We start from the raw sequence: 17,368 nt of genomic DNA on the forward strand, positions 1-17,368 counted from the left end.
GTGGGGGAAACTAGAACTTGGGGACATGGTTTGGGGATAAGAGGTCTCCTTTAAAGAGAGATGAGGAGAATTTTTTTTCTCTGAGGATCATTAGAGTGTAGAATTCTCTTCCCCAGGAAGGTAGTAGAGACTGGGTCATTAAATTTATTCAAGGCTGAGTTAGACAGATTTTTGATAGACAAGGGAGACAAGGGTTATGGGAAGCAGATAGGAAAGTGGAGTTGTGACCACAACCAGATTAGCCATTATCTTATTGAATGGTGGAACAGGCCGAATGGCCTACTCCTGCTCCCAAGTTCCATGTTCCTATGTCCATTGTCCAGTTCACGAATGGCTTCAGCTACTGAAGTCCCATGCTCTGGAATTCTCTCCCCAAGATGCTCTATCATCCTTAAAACATACTTCCTTGAACAAGCTATTGATTTCCCCTCCTCGTATCTCCCTCAAACATTTTATTGATCTATGAATCTACTTAGGATATTTCCCTATATAAAAGCCATTTTATGAATGCAGGCTGTTGTTATCAGCAAGGACAGTGGTGATAGATGAGTCAAAGCAGTAGAGTTTTGGATAAGTCGGAATTTGTAATAAGTGAAATTCATGAGGACAGAGAGATGGCAAAGTTAGAGGAGGAAGGTGGATGAGATTTTTCATCGATTGTGGGGTCAGGTCAAGGTGGAAAATAGGAATAGTAATCTATTCAGATCCTTCAGCCTGTCCCACTATTCAATCAGATTTTGGCTGAACCGTACCTTAACTCCATCTACCTATCTTGGTTCCATAGCTGCTGCATAATAAAAATTAATCTCTCAGCTCTGAAATTTTCAACTGACCCCACCCTTGACAGCTTTTTGGGGGAATAGAGTTTGAAATTTTCATTATCCTTTGTGTGACGAATTGCTTCCTGAACAGTACAGCTCTAATTTTAAGGGTCTGCCCCCTTGTTCTGGACTCCCCCAACCAGAGGAAATAGTTTCTCTATCTACCCTATCAATTCCTTTAATAATTTTAAACATCTCATTTAGATCATCCCTCTTAATATTTTGTGGTGAAGGGAATACAGGGTAATCTATGCAGCTAGTCCTTAAATTTAATCCTTTTTAGCCCTGGTATCATTCTCGTGAATTTGTGCACAACTCCACCAAGGCCAATATCTCCTTCCAGAGGTGCAGTGCCCAGAACTGAACACAGCACTCTAAATGGGTTTAACTAAGCTTTCTATAACTAACATAACTTCCACTTCTTTGACTTTCAACCTCCTGAAGATGAAGGCCAACAATTCAATTGTAAACAAGAACAAAAAAAGCTGGAAAAACTCAGCAGTTAAAGACAGCACCTGAGGAGAGAAATAGAGTTAACGTTTCAGGTCAATGACCTCCCTCAGAAGTGAAGGTGGAAATGTAGGAGCTTTTAAATCGTAAATGTGAACGCAGCCTTTGTTTGTTTACTATATCTATTGCCACCATATTTGGCTATTGCATCATCAGGTCTTTCGTTATCTAATCTTCTCTGGCCTCCTCCCCATCAGAGCTTCTTCCTTGTTCTCCCTGCCCCGCCCCCACCCCTACCGGCTTCAAAATTCACTTGAAATTTAAGTCTTGGAATGGATACGTTAAAGGTGAAAAGCACAGTATTTCTAAAAAGTATCCCAGTTTGTAAAAACAAATTATGATTGTACCTTCATCCTGTACTACCCACCATTAGACTTGGTTTAGATAGATAGGAAAAACCAATTAGGTTTTCATTGTGCAAAGCAAGCTCATAAACCAATTTTGCCTGAATTACTTAATTGCGCGCACTGGATGTTCAATCACATCGATAGAATAGTAAAAGCATGCACTCTCTTAACACAACATCGTTCCTGACCATTGTCATACTCAGTACAAGTGTCAGGATACTGGATATTACACACTATAGGATCATTATTTGTGAAAGCAGCCACCTTAACAGATTAACATGTGACTATGTGGCATTTAAACTGTGGACAGTATTCCATTCTGTGGCCAATATTTAGTTAAGTAAGGGAACTTCGCAGCCACCTGTGAAGTTTAAACATCTCATTGTTTAAGGACGAATCAGCCTTTGAGGAATATGAAAGCTATAGATTGTTGGTCTCCGAGTGCCATATTGGGCAAAGGAGAATATTTGAGCTCAAATTGGAGCAGAGATAAGAGCGAATGATCACTTGTCAACTGTCATTGTATCGTGGTGGTCTGGACTCCAAGTATGTTACCTCTGCGGTCATGTGACTGAAACTAACTTTTAGGGAGAGTGCCGTTTCAAATACCCTGAGCAAAGCAAATCCAGAAAAAATGAAAGTATTCTATTGCAGTCAATTGTACTTGCTCCAGCTTCCAAATCCACCCGAGAACCAAACTTCTGGTTCTTCGTCTACAAGAGGCTTTGCAGCATGAGAATCCTTTGTTTCTAAAAGGCCTTCATCCCAACTAAAGTTTGAACTAAATTAAGATGACATCAGGTCTTCACCGAAATAGATACTGAGTTATAAATTCGTCTGTACCTAATCTTTGCATGTGTGACAGTGCGAGTGAGACAAGTGATTGAGATGTTGTATTCAAACATCCAGAAGAAGTGAGAGATAATAAATAACCTTCTTTATTTTTAAAATCATATGATCATATGAATTAGGAGTAGGCCATTCGGCCCCTCAAGTCTGGTCCACTATTCAATAAGATCACAGCTGATCAGATTGTGGCCTCGACTCCACTTTTCACCTGACCCCCTATAACCTTTGATTTTGACCCCAGATAACCTTTGTTAGTCAATAATCTATCTACTTCTGCCTTAAAAATATTCAATGACCCTGCCTCCACCGCTCGCGGGGGAAGAGACTTCCAAAGATTCACGACCCATCAGAGAAAAAAATTTCTTCTCATCTCCATGTTAAATGGGAGACACCTTATTTTTAAAATGTGGTCCCCAAAAAAAAAAAATCACACAAAAAGCCTTCTGCTGAAATTCTTTTGAAATTAGGAAAAAAATCAGTGTGAAGGTAATGAAATACACACACCTTACATACAGACATCATGATTATGGACTGGAAGGGATCACACAAATTCTGTCTGTAACACCATGCATTATCACTGAAATGAGAATTGCACTGATGGTACAATGTCCTCAGCAAGAACTATGTTCACATTATAATGCTAACAGCTGTGGCTCTCAGTCACACTCTTGTGTTTTGTTCAGAATGTAAAATGGCAACCAATTTTACAAAATTCGCTTTTGCATCTAACTTTTTTATTCTCGAGCTAGTACGAATATAAATAACACGCTCTACTTGGGTCACAAGTAGATTTCAAAGTTAGCAAGTCAGTCAAATGAGGAGAAATAAATCACCCAATGTTCTTACTGTCCCTCTATGCCACGCAGGTACATGCAAAAGAAATCTGCCATGCATAATTCAAATTCAATTTCCAAATGCACACACACAAAACGGACAAAACAGTCGGAGAAGGCAACAGTAGATCCAGGGAATTTCAGACATCCAGGGCTGGCAGTATTGATTAAAGATAACATTGCAGTGCTGGAGAGAGAGAGGATGTCCCAGAGGGGTCAAGGACAGAATCAATTTGGCTATAACTAAGGAACAAATAATGTGCAATTACATTGCTCGGTATGGTCTATAGGCTGCCAACCAGCGGGAAAGAAGTAGAGCTGGGGTCGTCAACATGTCAATCACAAGCGACTGGTAGTTCACTACCTGTCATCAAGTAACTCACATTAGGTGTTAGGGTGAAGCTTATCGACGCACTAGCATTCAACAGCCACAGCCAATAAGCTGCATAAAACAAGAATCATGGGATAAGCCAAATTCACAAATGGGTGTCGGAAGAAATGTAGAAATCCAGGATGACCTGAAAAGAAGGAAAAATATTTTCTGAACGGGGAAACGAGGGAGGTCATCAGGGACAACAAAAGCTGTAGGATACAGAACCAGTACACGCCAATCTTTGGCATAACAAAGGCAGCTGGGCTTAAAAACAGCCCATGCAGCCACTTTACAGCAGGCAATACCAAGGCAATACCAGGTTATCCCAGAAAGGCCCCCCAGATACCATGAAAACTCTCTCCCACATTTCTGAACTCAATTTCCTACCAGGTAGCAGTGTTTCATTTTTTTTGGTATTCAATGGTGCATAACAAAGCTTTAAGTGGACCTACTGAAACCACAAATAGAAACATGGAACTGAATCAGTAAATATCAGTAAAAATCTGCCTTGTTTTTCTATAATTTGTTCTGTTTCTTAATAGAGACAATTTTTATACAACACATTGATCTGCAAATCCATGATATATTTCAAGAGAGTACCTTGCAAGCTACCCTTGCCTAGCTAATCATTTTTGAAGGAAAAAGTTAGCTACCATTCGAATCATGGATGCAGACACAGGTACATCAAAAATAAGGCAAAAGACATACTATTTTCACCAAGAACATAAGAACATAATAGGAACAGGAGCAGACCATTCGGCCTCTCAAGCCTGCTCCTCCATTGAATAAGATCATGGCTGATCATCTTGTGTTTCAATTTCTACATTCCCATCTAACCCGATAACCTTTGATTCCCTTACCTAACAAGAATCTATCTACTTCTGCCTTAAAAATATTCAATGACCCTGCCTCCACCGCCTTCTGAGGCAGAGAATTCCAAAGTCGCACAACCCTGAGCAAAAATTTCTCCTCATCTGTCATGAAGCTATTAATGTTTATAATATTGGAAAATATTTTTCTTTTAAAATAGGGGTTGTCTGTGGGTGTGTCTTAATTGGATTAAAGCCAGCCAGTCTGGGTGCTTTGATATGTACTAGTTTTGAGATGTAAGAGAGGTTGAGTGCATGTGCATTTTTTGATTAGAGCATTCAAGAAAGCAAGTGAAATCTGGCACCCAGCCAGAGGCCAAGCAATATGTTTATATTACTAATAAAATTGGTACTATGAAAGGGATTCATTGTTAGAAGAGGCCGGTGATAGAATGAGAATTTACATTCAATGAGCTGTGTTAGGTATAAGGATAGCAGTTCCGGGTGTGTGCGGGGCAGAGGCAATATAAGATCAAAGCAGCTGTAAGCCTCCAACTGACTCCACAGAAGCCAAAGTGAAAGGAACCTCATTTTGAATTCGTACGGTGAAAATGTTTTGCCTGGTGTCTGCTTAAAAATCCATGGGCCGCTGTTGCCTTAATGGAGATTAGTTTAGAAATTTGTTAAAAGTTATGATTGTAGTAATTTGTAGCCATGTATATGCATTTAACCTGTGTAAATTAATAAAATGTTTCATTTAGTTTAATATAAAAGCTCTCGAGAACTGGTGGTCTGATCCCTGAGTTTAGAGTTGCATCTCAAGCATACCGCTTAAAAATATAGTTTATGACAGTTGCTTGAAGTTTCCCTTAGGATTTTTAAATAACTCAGCTTTACCAAAAGGCTGTCTCATAACACATCTCTGTCCTAAAAGGGCGACCCCTAATTTTAGAACAGTGCCCCCTAGTTCTGGACTCACCCAAAAGAGGAAACATCCTTTCAATATCCATCTTCTCAAGGCCGGTCAAGGTCTTGTGTACTTCAATCCAATCACCCCTCATTCTTCTAAACTCCAGTGGAAACAAGCGCAGTCTGTCCAACTTTTCCTCATAAGATAACCCACTCATTCCAGGTATCAACCGAGTAAACCTCCTTTGAACCGCCTCCAATGCATTTACATCTTTCCTTAAATAAGGAGACCAAAACTGCACAAAGTATTCGAGGTGCGGTCTCACCAATGCCCTGTATAACTGAAACATAACATCCTTACTTTTATGTTCAATCCCTCTCGTAATAAAGGATAGCATTCCATTAGCATCCTTAATTTCTTGCTGTACCTGCATACTAACATTTTGAGACTCGTACTGGAATACCTAGATCCCTCTGCACCTCAGAATTATGCAGCCATTCTCCATTTCAGTAATACTCTGCTTTTTTATTCTTCCTGCCAAAGTGAACAACTTCACATTTTCCCACATTAAACTCCATCTGCCAGATCTTTGCCCACTCACTCAACCTATCTATATCCATCTGCAACCTCATGTCCTCTCCACAGCATACTTTCCCACCTATCTTTGTGTCATCTACAAATTTAGCCACCATGTCTTCACTCCCCTCAGCCAACTCATTGATGTAAATCGTAAAAAGTTGAGGCCCCAGTACAGACCCCTGTGGGACGCCAGTCGTCACATCCAGCCAATCAGAAAAAGACCCATTTATGCATACTCTCTGTTTTCTGCCAGCCTACCAATCTTCTATCCATGCTAATATATTACCTACTACACCATGAGCTTTTATTTTCCGGAATAATCTGTGATGTGGCACCTTATCAAATGCCTTCTGGAAATCCAAGTACAGCACGTCTACAGGCTCCCCTTTATCCACTGCGCATGTTACCCCTTCAAAAGACTCCAATAAATTGGTTAAACATGATTTTCCTTTCACAAAACCATGCTGACTCTTCCCAATTGCCTTGAGCTCTTCCAAGTGCCCAGCTATAACTTCCTTAATGATCGATTCTAATAACTTCCCCATGGCAGACATCAAGCTAACTGGCCTATAGTTTCCTGTTTTCTGCCTCCCTCCCTTCTTGGATAGAGGGGTTATATCTGTTACTTTCCAAGCTGATGCAACCTTTTCAGAATCTAGCGATTTTTTGGAAAATTAACACTAGAGCAACGACTACTTCATTAGCCACCTCTTTTATGAGTGAGAAAACTATTTGTTTGTTTACATGGATTAAGGGCAAGTGTGTTTGTCTAATCTGTAGTGCGAGAGCTGCAGTCAGAAAAAAGAGCAACATCAAGAAACACTTTGCAACAGTACACAAGCATTTCCAGAAATGTTTCCCTGCAGAAAACAGTTTGCACACAAAAGTGAACTGAAAGCAGCAATGCAGAGACAGCTACCGCTTTTAACCAAACCAGTGAAGAAAGCTAATGTGGTGACAGAGGCATCTTTCGAAGTTTGTCACTTCTTAACCAAAAAAAGGCAGCATTTACAGATGGTGCATTAATGAAGGGAACAATGACTGTTACAGCCGAATCGTTATTCAAAGATTTCAAAACAAGCCAGAAATTATGTCTGCCATATCTGACATGCAATTAGGGGTGAACACCATGGCAAAAAGGTTATCTACATTATAGGCAGATGTGATGGAACAGTTAGAGAGGGATTTAAGTACTTGTAAGTGGTTCCCCATTCGGTGTGATGAATTGGTTGACTCAAGTGACACTACTCAACTGGCTGTATTCATTCTAATGTTGTTTGAAGACTTCAACATTAAAAGAGGACTACTTGACATTGTTGCCTTTGAAAGGCATTACCAGGGGAGTTAATATCTACAACAAGGTTAAGAATTATTTTGCAAAAGTTAATGTGCCAATCGAGAAGCTAGTATCAATAACAACTGATGGCACGCCAGTATGCCTGGGCATCATGTTGGTTACACGGCAAGTTGCAAAGCAGACCCCGATTTCCCTCCTTTCCTGAACCACCACTGTATCATCATTCATCAACAGGCAATTTGTGGCAAAGTAAAGGGATTCGATCACGTTATGACTCCCGTTGCTAAAGTAATCAATTTGATTTGTGCAAAGGCCTTACAACCCCGTCAGTTCAAGTCACTTCTCGACGAACTATCACCCGAGTATGGTGATATTTACTGCATACTGAACACCGGAGGCCTAGCCGAGGGTGGGACACACTGCGCCGATTTCTTTCCCAGCAGACGGCGGGGGGGGGGTGGGGGCCGCTGCTGCGTCATTATCTTTCCCTTGTGCCAGAAATTAAAACTTTCATGGAATCAAGAAACAAAAATACGACCCAGATATCAGACACGGTGTGGCTGCTTGACTTGGCACTTCTAACAGACGTGGCAGAGGAATTAAACAACCTGAACTATGAATTGCAGGGGAAACAAAAAACACATTGCCGACATGATTAGTGCAGTGAGAGCTTTCAAATCAAAACTTGACCTCTGGGCACAGCAAGCGCAGAAAAGGGAAATGCAGCGTTTTACATCCGCGCTCCAAATGCTGGTAGAAAATTAAACCACTGCTGAGCTGGGCTTCTAGGCATCGGCAAGCACAGTGATCTCCTGGCCAGAATTGGCCAAGAATTCAATGGCAGATTCCATGATTTTGAGCAGCAGGAGGGAGCCCTGCGTGATACTTACTTCAAACCCCTTCAGGGAAGTGGATGTTAATGACATTCCGGAACAAGTCAGCTCGCTGTTTAACCTGTGCCACTTTGGAAATGGAGATTATCGATCTTCAAAACAACACTCAGCTGAAAGCAAAGTACCAGGCAACTAGCTTTTGGAGTCTGGTGGACGAGGGGACATGCACCAACATCCCCACAGCAGCAATGCAAGCGGTTTCCTTGCTTGGTTCCACTCTGTGAGCCTGTGTTTTCCGACATGAACTTCATCAAATCAAAATTTTGAACCCAACTGACCAATGAGCATCTTCAGGACTCCATTAGGGTTGTCCTCTCCAATTATTAGCCAAATTTCACAGCACTGGCGGGCAACACGCAATGTCAGGTATCACACTGAGGTAAAGGCAAGATCAGTTTCCTTATATTAAATATAGTATTGTTATACAGTTATAACAGCTAAATATTTAGTTTGCATTTATCTATCCATATGCTTGCAAAATATTTTTAAGTAGCTCATCATATTTTTCATTCATCAGAAGTTGCTCTCACTAAAGAAAAGTTTGGTGACCCCTGATATAGAGGAACAAATTTGCAAGGAAATTACAACAGTTGCAAGAATTATAGAGTCGTTATAATGGGTACTTATCCAAATATAGATCGAGATAGTAGTGTAAAGGGGTGTGAGGGGCCAGGGTTTCTAGAATTGTTCAGGAAAACTTTCTACAGTAGTATGTTTCTAGTCCATCAAGAAAGGAGGCACTACTAGACCTGGTTCTTGGGAATGAGATGGGCCAAGAATCAGTAGGGGACAGAGATCGTAAGGTTTAGGTTGGTTATGGAAAAGGACAAGGAACAATCCAGAGTAAAAATAATTAACTTCAATGTGCTAAGAATGGATCTGGCCCAGATCAACTGGAATCAAAGGTTGGCAGGCAAAATGGGATCTGAACAATGGGCTGCCTTTAGAGAAGAGGGAGCCCAGACATGGACAATTTATACTCACACAAACTGGAAAGGTAAAGCAAACAAATCCAGAGCTCCCTGGATGACAAAAGATTAAGAAGAAAATGTGCGCTTATGAAGTTTTCAGGTGGATAATACAATTGAGACCGAGGGTGATACAGAAGATTCAGACGGGAAGTGAAAAAGCAAATAACAGAAGCAAAGACGGAATATGAGAAAAGACAAGCAGCTAATAAAAGGGAATTCAGGAGTATCCTGTAGGCATATAAACAGTAAAAGGGTGGTCAAAGGAGAAGCAGGACCGATTAGGGACTGAAAAGGGGATTTAAGCATGAAGGCAACGGGCATGGCTAAGGTATTAAATTAATACTTTGCATCTGTCTTTACCAAGGAAGATGCTGCCCAGGTCATGGTGAAAAAGGAGGTAATTCAGACACTTTGAAGGGTTTAAAATTGATAAGGTGGTGGTATTGAACAATCTGCACTTAAAGTTGGTAAGGAACCAGGACCAGATGAGATGCACCCAAGGATACTGAGGGGAGTGAAAATTGCAGAGGCACTGGCCATAATTTTCCAGTCTTCCTTAGAATGAGGGATGCTGCCAGAGGACTGCAGGATTGCAAACATTACACCCTTGTTCAAAAAAAAGGCATAAAGATAAGCCCAGCAACTACAGGCCAGTTAATCAGTTAACTTCGGCGGTGGAGAGGCTCCTAGATACAAAAAATCAGGACAAAATTAACAGTCACTCGGGCAAATGCGGGTTAATCAAGGAAATCAAGGAAAATCAAGGAAAATCAAGGATGGGGAGAGGTCTGGAGGGTTATGGACTAGGTGCAGGTCAATGGGACTAGTGAAATAATATTTTGGCACAGACCAGAAGGGCCGAATGGCCTGTTTTCTGTGCTGTAGTGTTCTATGGTTCTAACAAGTACGAATTTGTTAAGGGAAAAATTGGGTTTAACTAACTTGACGGAGTTTTTTTTGATGAGGTAGCAGGGAGGGTTGATGAGAGTAATGCTGTTGACGTGGTGTACATGGACTTCCAAAAAGCATTTGATAAAGTGCTGGATAACTGACTTGTGGGAAAAGTTATAGATCATGGGGCAAAAGGGACAGCAGCAACATGGATAGGAAATTGACAGGAAACAGAGGAGTGGTTAATGGATGCTTTTTTAGACTGCAGAAAGGTTTGTACTGGAGTTCTCCAGGGATCAGTCTTGGGACCCTCGCTCTTCCCGATATATATCAACGATCTTGACCTTCGTGCATGGAGCACAATTTCAAACTTTGCACATGATACCAAAGTTGGAAACATTGTGAACTGTGAGGAGGAAAGCGTAGAGCTTCAAAAGCATACAGACGGGTTGGTGGAGCGGGCGGACAAGTGGCAAACGAAATTTAATGCCGAGAAGTTTAAAGTGATGCACTTTGGTTGGAAAAATATGAAGAGACAACATAAGATAAAGGGTACAATTCTAAAGGGGGTGCAGCAGTAGAAGGACGTGGGTGTATAGATGCATTAGCCATTGAAGATGGCAGGACAGTTTGAGAGAGCAGTTTCCATTGGTCAGGGAATCTGAAACGCAAGGGCACAGAGTCAGGATAAGGAGGAGGTCATTTAGGAGATGAGGAGAAATTACTTCACCCAAAGGTTTGGAGTTCTCTGCCCCAGAGGGTTAGAACCACAGAAAAGTTAATGTGCAAAAAGAGGCCATTCAGCCCATTGTCACTTCGCCAGCCAAAAAGAGAAAAAGGAAACTAGCTGCTCATTTCAATCCCACTTTCCAGCACCTGGTCCATAGCCTTGCAGGTTACAGCACTTCAGGTGCAGATCCAGGTACCGTTTAAATGAGTTGAGTGTTTCAGCCTCAACCACCAACTTAGGCAGCAAATTCCAAATGCCCACCACCCTCTGGGTGAAAAAGTTTTTCCTCATGTCACCTCTAATCCTTCTATCAATCGCCTTAAATCTATGCCTCCTGGTAATTGACCCCTCAGCTCAGGGAAACAAGTCTTTCCTGTTTATCCTATCTAGGCCCCTCATAATTTTGTACAACTTAATTAGGTCACCCCTTAGCCTCCTCTGTTCTAAGGAAAACTACCCTAGCCTATCCAATCTCTCCTCATAGCTGCAATTTTCAAGTCTGGCAACATTCTTGTAAATCTCCTTTGTACTCTCTCCAGAGCAATTATGTGGTGACCAGAACTGTACACAAAATTCCAACATTTTATCCAGTTCTATCATTACATCCCTGCTTTTGTATTCAATACCTCGCCCAATAAAGGAAAGCATTCCACATGTTTTCTTGGCCACCTTGTCCACCTGTCCTGCCACCTTCAAGGACCTGTGGACATGCACTCAAGGTCTTTCACTTCCTCAACCCCTCTCAATAACTTCCCGGTTATTGAGTATTCCCTTGCTTTGTTTGCCCTCTCCAAATCAAATGCCTCACTTTTCCAGTTCAAATTCCATTTGCCACTTCACCACCGCCCACTCAATCAAACCAATGATATCATTGTGCAGTCGACAGCCAATTATTGTGTCATCTGCAAATTTTCCAATCATGCCTCCCACATTTAAGTCTAAATCATTATGTTCCCATTGGTGGAAGGATTGAGAACAAGAGGGCACAGAGTGAAGGTAATTGGCAAACAAAAGCAATGGCAACATGAGGAAAATAATTTTCACACCAAGTGGTTGGGGTCTGGCATGTACCACCTTCAATCGAGGCATTCAAGAGAGAACTGGAATGTTATCTGAAAACGAAGAATGTGCAGAGCTATGGAAGAAGGTGGGTGGGTGGCACAAGATGAACTGGTCATTTGGAGAGTCCGTGCAGACATGACAAGCTGAATGGCCTCCTTCAGTGCTGTACCAACTCTGATTCAATAATTAATCTTTCCCCCAAAGAAAGGGATTTATGTGCCTCTGCAAGGGTCATAACTGCAACTGGCTTCAGGTTTCTTTCTTCAGAGACAGATTTTACAGGAAAAAGTTTGAGGATTTGCGGGGAAAAATGTTTTCATCCAAAGAATGGTCGGGGTCTGGAACTCACTGCCTTAAAGGAGTAGAGGCAGAAATCCTCAACTCATTTAAAAGGTGTCTGGATATGCACCTGAAGTCCCGTAACCTCCAGGGCTACGGACCAAGCGCTGAAAACAGGATTCGGCTGAGTGGCTCGTTTTTTGGCCGGCACAGACACAATGGGCAGAGTGGCCTCCTTCTGTGCCATGCATTTCTCTACATTTTCTAAATATCTGAAAAGGAGGAGTGTGCAGGGATGTGGGGAGGGGGCAGAGTGTGAACTGCTCCTGAGGAGAGCCAGCACAGACACAATGGGCAGAATGGCCATCTTCTGTTCTGTAACGACTACGATTCTACATCATAATGTAGCATTATTGCTACTGAAAACTGATACAGGACATCCAATAAATCCCCGAACCACGATGGACAGCCAGTGTAATCACTGCGTTTACACGCCATATGACATCAAACCGTAGCAGCACGAGGCTGTCCATTCCAGGGAATCTCACTCCTGCTTACTCTAAACGACAAACTCAACAACTTTCAAAATCAGTGAAATAATATTTTTGAAAAAATGAAAGAAGAGCAGAACTTTAAAATGTAAAATTACTTACTAGTGCATTTTCTTTGACTTTCAGGTTCTCAAGGACTACGCTTCCTGAAACAAAATAACAGTCATTAGCAAGAATTCACATACAGTGTAATTATGTAATAAAAATCTTAAGTCAACGCTTCCCCATAATTACACAATTTAGATAGCTTTATTAAACTTAAATATAAGATAGAGAAAAGGATCAACAACATGTTTTTGACAAAAATGCTTCCAATATTTTTGGAGGCGTGTGGCAGTTAAGAAAAGGAAGCGAAACAAGCAGAACCAAAACCACTACTTTCATGCACAACTCACAGAAATGACACCTCTTAGCCACAATTATATAATTTGGGTCTTGGCTCAACACCTCTTTTCAATCTTTATTTAACTAACGAGGGTTACCATTGACCAGACACTGAATTGGACCAGCCATATAAATACTGCAGCTACAAGAGCGGGTCAGGGGCTAGGAATCCTGCAACAAGTAACTCACCTCCTGACTTCCATAGCTTGTCCACCAGCTATAAGATACAAGTCAGGGATGTAATGGAATACTCTCCACTTGCCTCCCCGGATGAGTGCAGCTCTAACACTACACAAGAAGCTCAACAGGGCAAAGCAGCCTGCTTGACTGGCATCCCATCCACCACCTTAAACATTCATTTCCTCCACCACCAGTGCAGAGTGTGTGCCACCTACAAGATGCACTGCAGCAACTCACCAAAACTCCTTTGGTTGTTTATTAAGTTAAAAATGTCTTTTCCCAACAATTTTTGAGGCTGAAGGAAATCTCTTATCAAAAAGAAACATTAACTTTTAAAGACGTTGAAGTGATTAGTAAGTCTGTTGATTAAGTCATTAAACTCACTAAGTCACTAAGTGCTCTAAAAGGCACTTTCTGCTCCTTCCAAGGAGCTCAATGTCCAGCCCAGCCAATGAATTTTTTATGGAATATTTTCAAAAGAAAGGACCAGAGACCCGTCTCCTTAATGATCCCAAATGCCCAGCCATTCCAGATCCCAGAACCAACCTCAGGATTCACAGAATCTGCCTGTCCAAGTTTCCACAAAAACATAAAATGCTGGAAAAACTCAGCAGGTCGAACAGCATCTGTGGGAAGAGTTAATGTTTCGAATCCCTATGACTCTTCTTCAGAGCTAAAGAGAAATAAAATGTAATGAAATTTATACTGTTTAAGGGGGGGTGGAGCAGATGAAGCTGGATAGAAGGCCAGTGATAGATGGAGGCAAAGAAGAGATTGTCAGGGATGTCATGGACAAAAGGACAAAGGGGTGTTAAGGGGTATTACTGGCTAAAGGAGGTGCTGATTGTGGCATTAAGGTCAGAAAGCAGAGTGTGATAATGGCAGGAGAAGGTTAAGCACTCTGGAAAGAACAACATGAACAAGCAACAGATGGCCCTAGTGGGGGTGGGGTGTTGTGGGAAAAAAGATTGAAAATAGGATAAAACAATGAATAAAATTGAATTTAAATAAAAACAGAAATAAAAATAAGTGGATAAAAATAAAAATTTAAAAATTTGGTGAGAATGAATATTGAAAAAAGGGGGCTATCAAGGGGGGTGAGGATGGAGGAGAGTTTTTCCAGCATTTTCTGTTTTTGTTTCAGATTTTCTGCATCCGCAGTATTTTGCTTTTATTTATTTTAACAAAAGTTGATCAGTCCTCCAAGTTCCAATTCTTCACCAGCCTCCACAGGCTTTCAACAGAAGAATCTCGATCACTACTGTGTGAGAAAAAGTATTTCCTGATTTGCTACAGGACCTCTTCCTGGTATTCTGAGGACATTTGCCAGTGCTAATTTCAGCATTCTGACAAAATACCGCTCACTCAACATGAGGAACACCAGGGGTGTCTTGCTTATTTGTGCAGGAACACATCGGGTCTTACATAAACTTAATTCCACATCAGAATTTTCTGCTGTGTGTCAACAGTTCACATAATGGAAAAGATCTATTTGTCTGTCACAGATGATGCTAGTGAGACTCACCCTGTCATCCTTTCACTTACTGTACTGCTGCCCTCTGAAGAACTTTTTTTTTTCAAAAAGCAAGTACATTTTCAGTTTCTTTCAACCCTCGAACTCCCAGTTTGCCCTTCTGCTAATCTCCTTCCCCAACTCAGTTCTCACTCCAGGTGCAGCCCCACCTTTCTTGACCATCAGCTCAGGGCCTTTTAGCTACTATTTTCACTGCTCATCCTGTACACCCCAGTACCATCCTTATGTTCAGTGGCATTTCAGTTCAGAAAGTTTCAGAGAACATAAGACTTGGGAACAGGAGTGACCCATTTGGCCCCTCGACCCTACTCCACCATTCATTCAATCAGGTCATAGCTGATCATCTGCATCAACTTCGCTTTCCTACTCTAGCCCCATATCCCTCAAATCCCTTAGTTATCTCAGTCGTGAATATACTCGATGGCTGTGCACCTACAGCTCTCTGGGATAAAGGCGGCCTGGGGACAGTGTTGGAGTGTATGTGGCAAACTGGGCTAATGGGTAGGCTGGGGGCAGCAAACTGGGCAAGGAAAAGAACAGTAAGAAGCAGTTTCTTTATCCAACGAGTGGATAGACTGTGGATCTCGCTTCCACGAGGCGTGGTTGAACTGCAGGTGCATTTTGGGAGAAGCTAGATAGCACACACGAGGGGGAAAGGGAGAGAAGATAATGCAGATAGGGCTAGAAGAAGAGCAATGGCCACCAGAATCCAGTTAGGCTGAAATGTGCAGAGCATAAATGGGCCGTTTATGTAACTCAATGTCAAAGTTGTGTTGACCAAGAGACCAGGGGAGAAAAAAAGAGGGGGCAACTGGAGGTAGAGGTGAGGAGAAATGATAGAGAGCAGGCATTGTCGTTATGGCTGAAAACAATTTGGGTAATAGGTGGGGGAGGCTCAGGAAGATGAGAGTGAGCATGACAGGGAGAGAAGGGGTGTGGGTGAAAGTGCAGGGTGGGGGGGGGATAATGGAGATAGGGGCGGGGGCAAAAAGGGGAGAGAGGGTGGAACAGGCGGGGGCGGGATGGGCAGGGGGTGGAACAGGAGTGAGGGTGAGGACGGGGCGGGGGTGAGGGTGAGGACGGGGCGGGGGTGAGGACGGGTAGGGGGTGGGGGTGAGGGTGAGGACGGGGCGGGGGTGAGGACGGGTAGGGGGTGAGGGTGAGGGTGAGGACGGGGCGGGGATGAGGACGGGGCGGGGGTGAGGGTGAGGACGGGGCGGGGTGAGGACGGGTAGGAGGTGAGGACGGGGGCGGGGGTGGGGGCGAGGACGGGGCGGGGGTGAGGGCGGGGGCGGGGGTGAGGACCGGGCGGGGGCGGGGGTGAGGACCGGGCGGGGGCGGGGGTGAGGACCGGGCGGGGGCGAGGGTGAGGACCGGGCGGGGGCGAGGGTGAGGAGGGCGGGGGCGAGGGTGAGGACCGGGCGGGGGCGAGGGTGAGGACCGGGCGGGGGCGAGGGTGAGGACCGGGCGGGGGCGAGGGTGAGGACCGGGCGGGGGCGAGGGTGAGGACCGGGCGGGGGCGAGGGTGAGGACCGGGCGGGGGCGAGGGTGAGGACCGGGCGGGGGCGAGGGTGAGGACCGGGCGGGGGTGAGGGTGAGGACCGGGCGGGGGTGAGGGTGAGGACCGGGCGGGGGTGAGGGTGAGGACCGGGCGGGGGTGAGGGTGAGGACGGGACGGGGCGGGGGTGAGGGTGAGGACGGGGTGCGGGTGAGGACGGGGCGGGGGTGAGGGTGAGGGTGAGGACGGGGCGGGGGGGAGGGTGAGGGTGAGGACGGGGCGGGGGTGAGGGTGAGGGTGAGGACGGGACGGGGCGGGGGTGAGGGTGAGGACGGGGTGCGGGTGAGGACGGGGCGGGGGTGAGGGTGAGGGTGAGGACGGGGCGGGGGTGAGGGTGAGGGTGAGGGTGAGGACGGGGCGGGGGGAGGGTGAGGGTGAGGTGAGGGTGAGGACGGGGCGGGGGTGAGGGTGAGGACGGGGCGGGGGTGAGGGTGAGGACGGGGCGGGGGTGAGGGTGAGGACGGGGCGGGGGTGAGGGTGAGGACGGGGCGGGGGTGAGGGTGAGGACGGGGCGGGGGTGAGGGTGAGGACGGGGCGGGGGTGAGGGTGAGGACGGGGCGGGGGTGAGGGTGAGGACGGGGCGGGGGTGAGGGTGAGGACGGGGCGGGGGTGAGGGTGAGGACGGGGCGGGGGTGAGGGTGAGGACGGGGCGGGGGTGAGGGTGAGGACGGGGCGGGGGTGAGGGTGAGGACGGGGCGGGGGTGAGGGTGAGGACGGGGCGGGGGTGAGGGTGAGGACGGGGCGGGGGTGAGGGTGAGGACGGGGCGGGGGTGAGGGTGAGGACGGGGCGGGGGTGAGGGTGAGGACGGGGCGGGGGGTGAGGGTGAGGACGGGGCGGGGGTGAGGGTGAGGACGGGGCGGGGGTGAGGGTGAGGACGGGGCGGGGGTGAGGGTGAGGACGGGGCGGGGGTGAGGGTGAGGACGGGGCGGGGGTGAGGGTGAGGACGGGGCGGGGGTGAGGGTGAGGACGGGGCGGGGGTGAGGGTGAGGACGGGGCGGGGGTGAGG

General features: G+C 45.1%; 1 protein-coding gene across 2 annotated transcripts in view; it reads right to left on the reverse strand.

The window, feature by feature from the left end:
- Positions 1–17,368, reverse strand: part of vps13c (vacuolar protein sorting 13 homolog C) — a 350,466-nt gene that overhangs the window by 331,428 nt on the left and 1,670 nt on the right. For both annotated transcript variants that reach the window (XM_078532613.1, XM_078532615.1), the window contains exon 2: positions 12,808–12,851. In XM_078532613.1, the coding sequence (XP_078388739.1) occupies positions 12,808–12,851 (44 nt within the window). The remainder of the gene's footprint in view (positions 1–12,807; positions 12,852–17,368) is intronic.

The sequence above is a fragment of the Cetorhinus maximus genome, chromosome 30 (assembly GCF_964194155.1).
Source record: "Cetorhinus maximus chromosome 30, sCetMax3.hap1.1, whole genome shotgun sequence".
NCBI classification, from domain to species: Eukaryota; Metazoa; Chordata; class Chondrichthyes; order Lamniformes; family Cetorhinidae; genus Cetorhinus; species Cetorhinus maximus.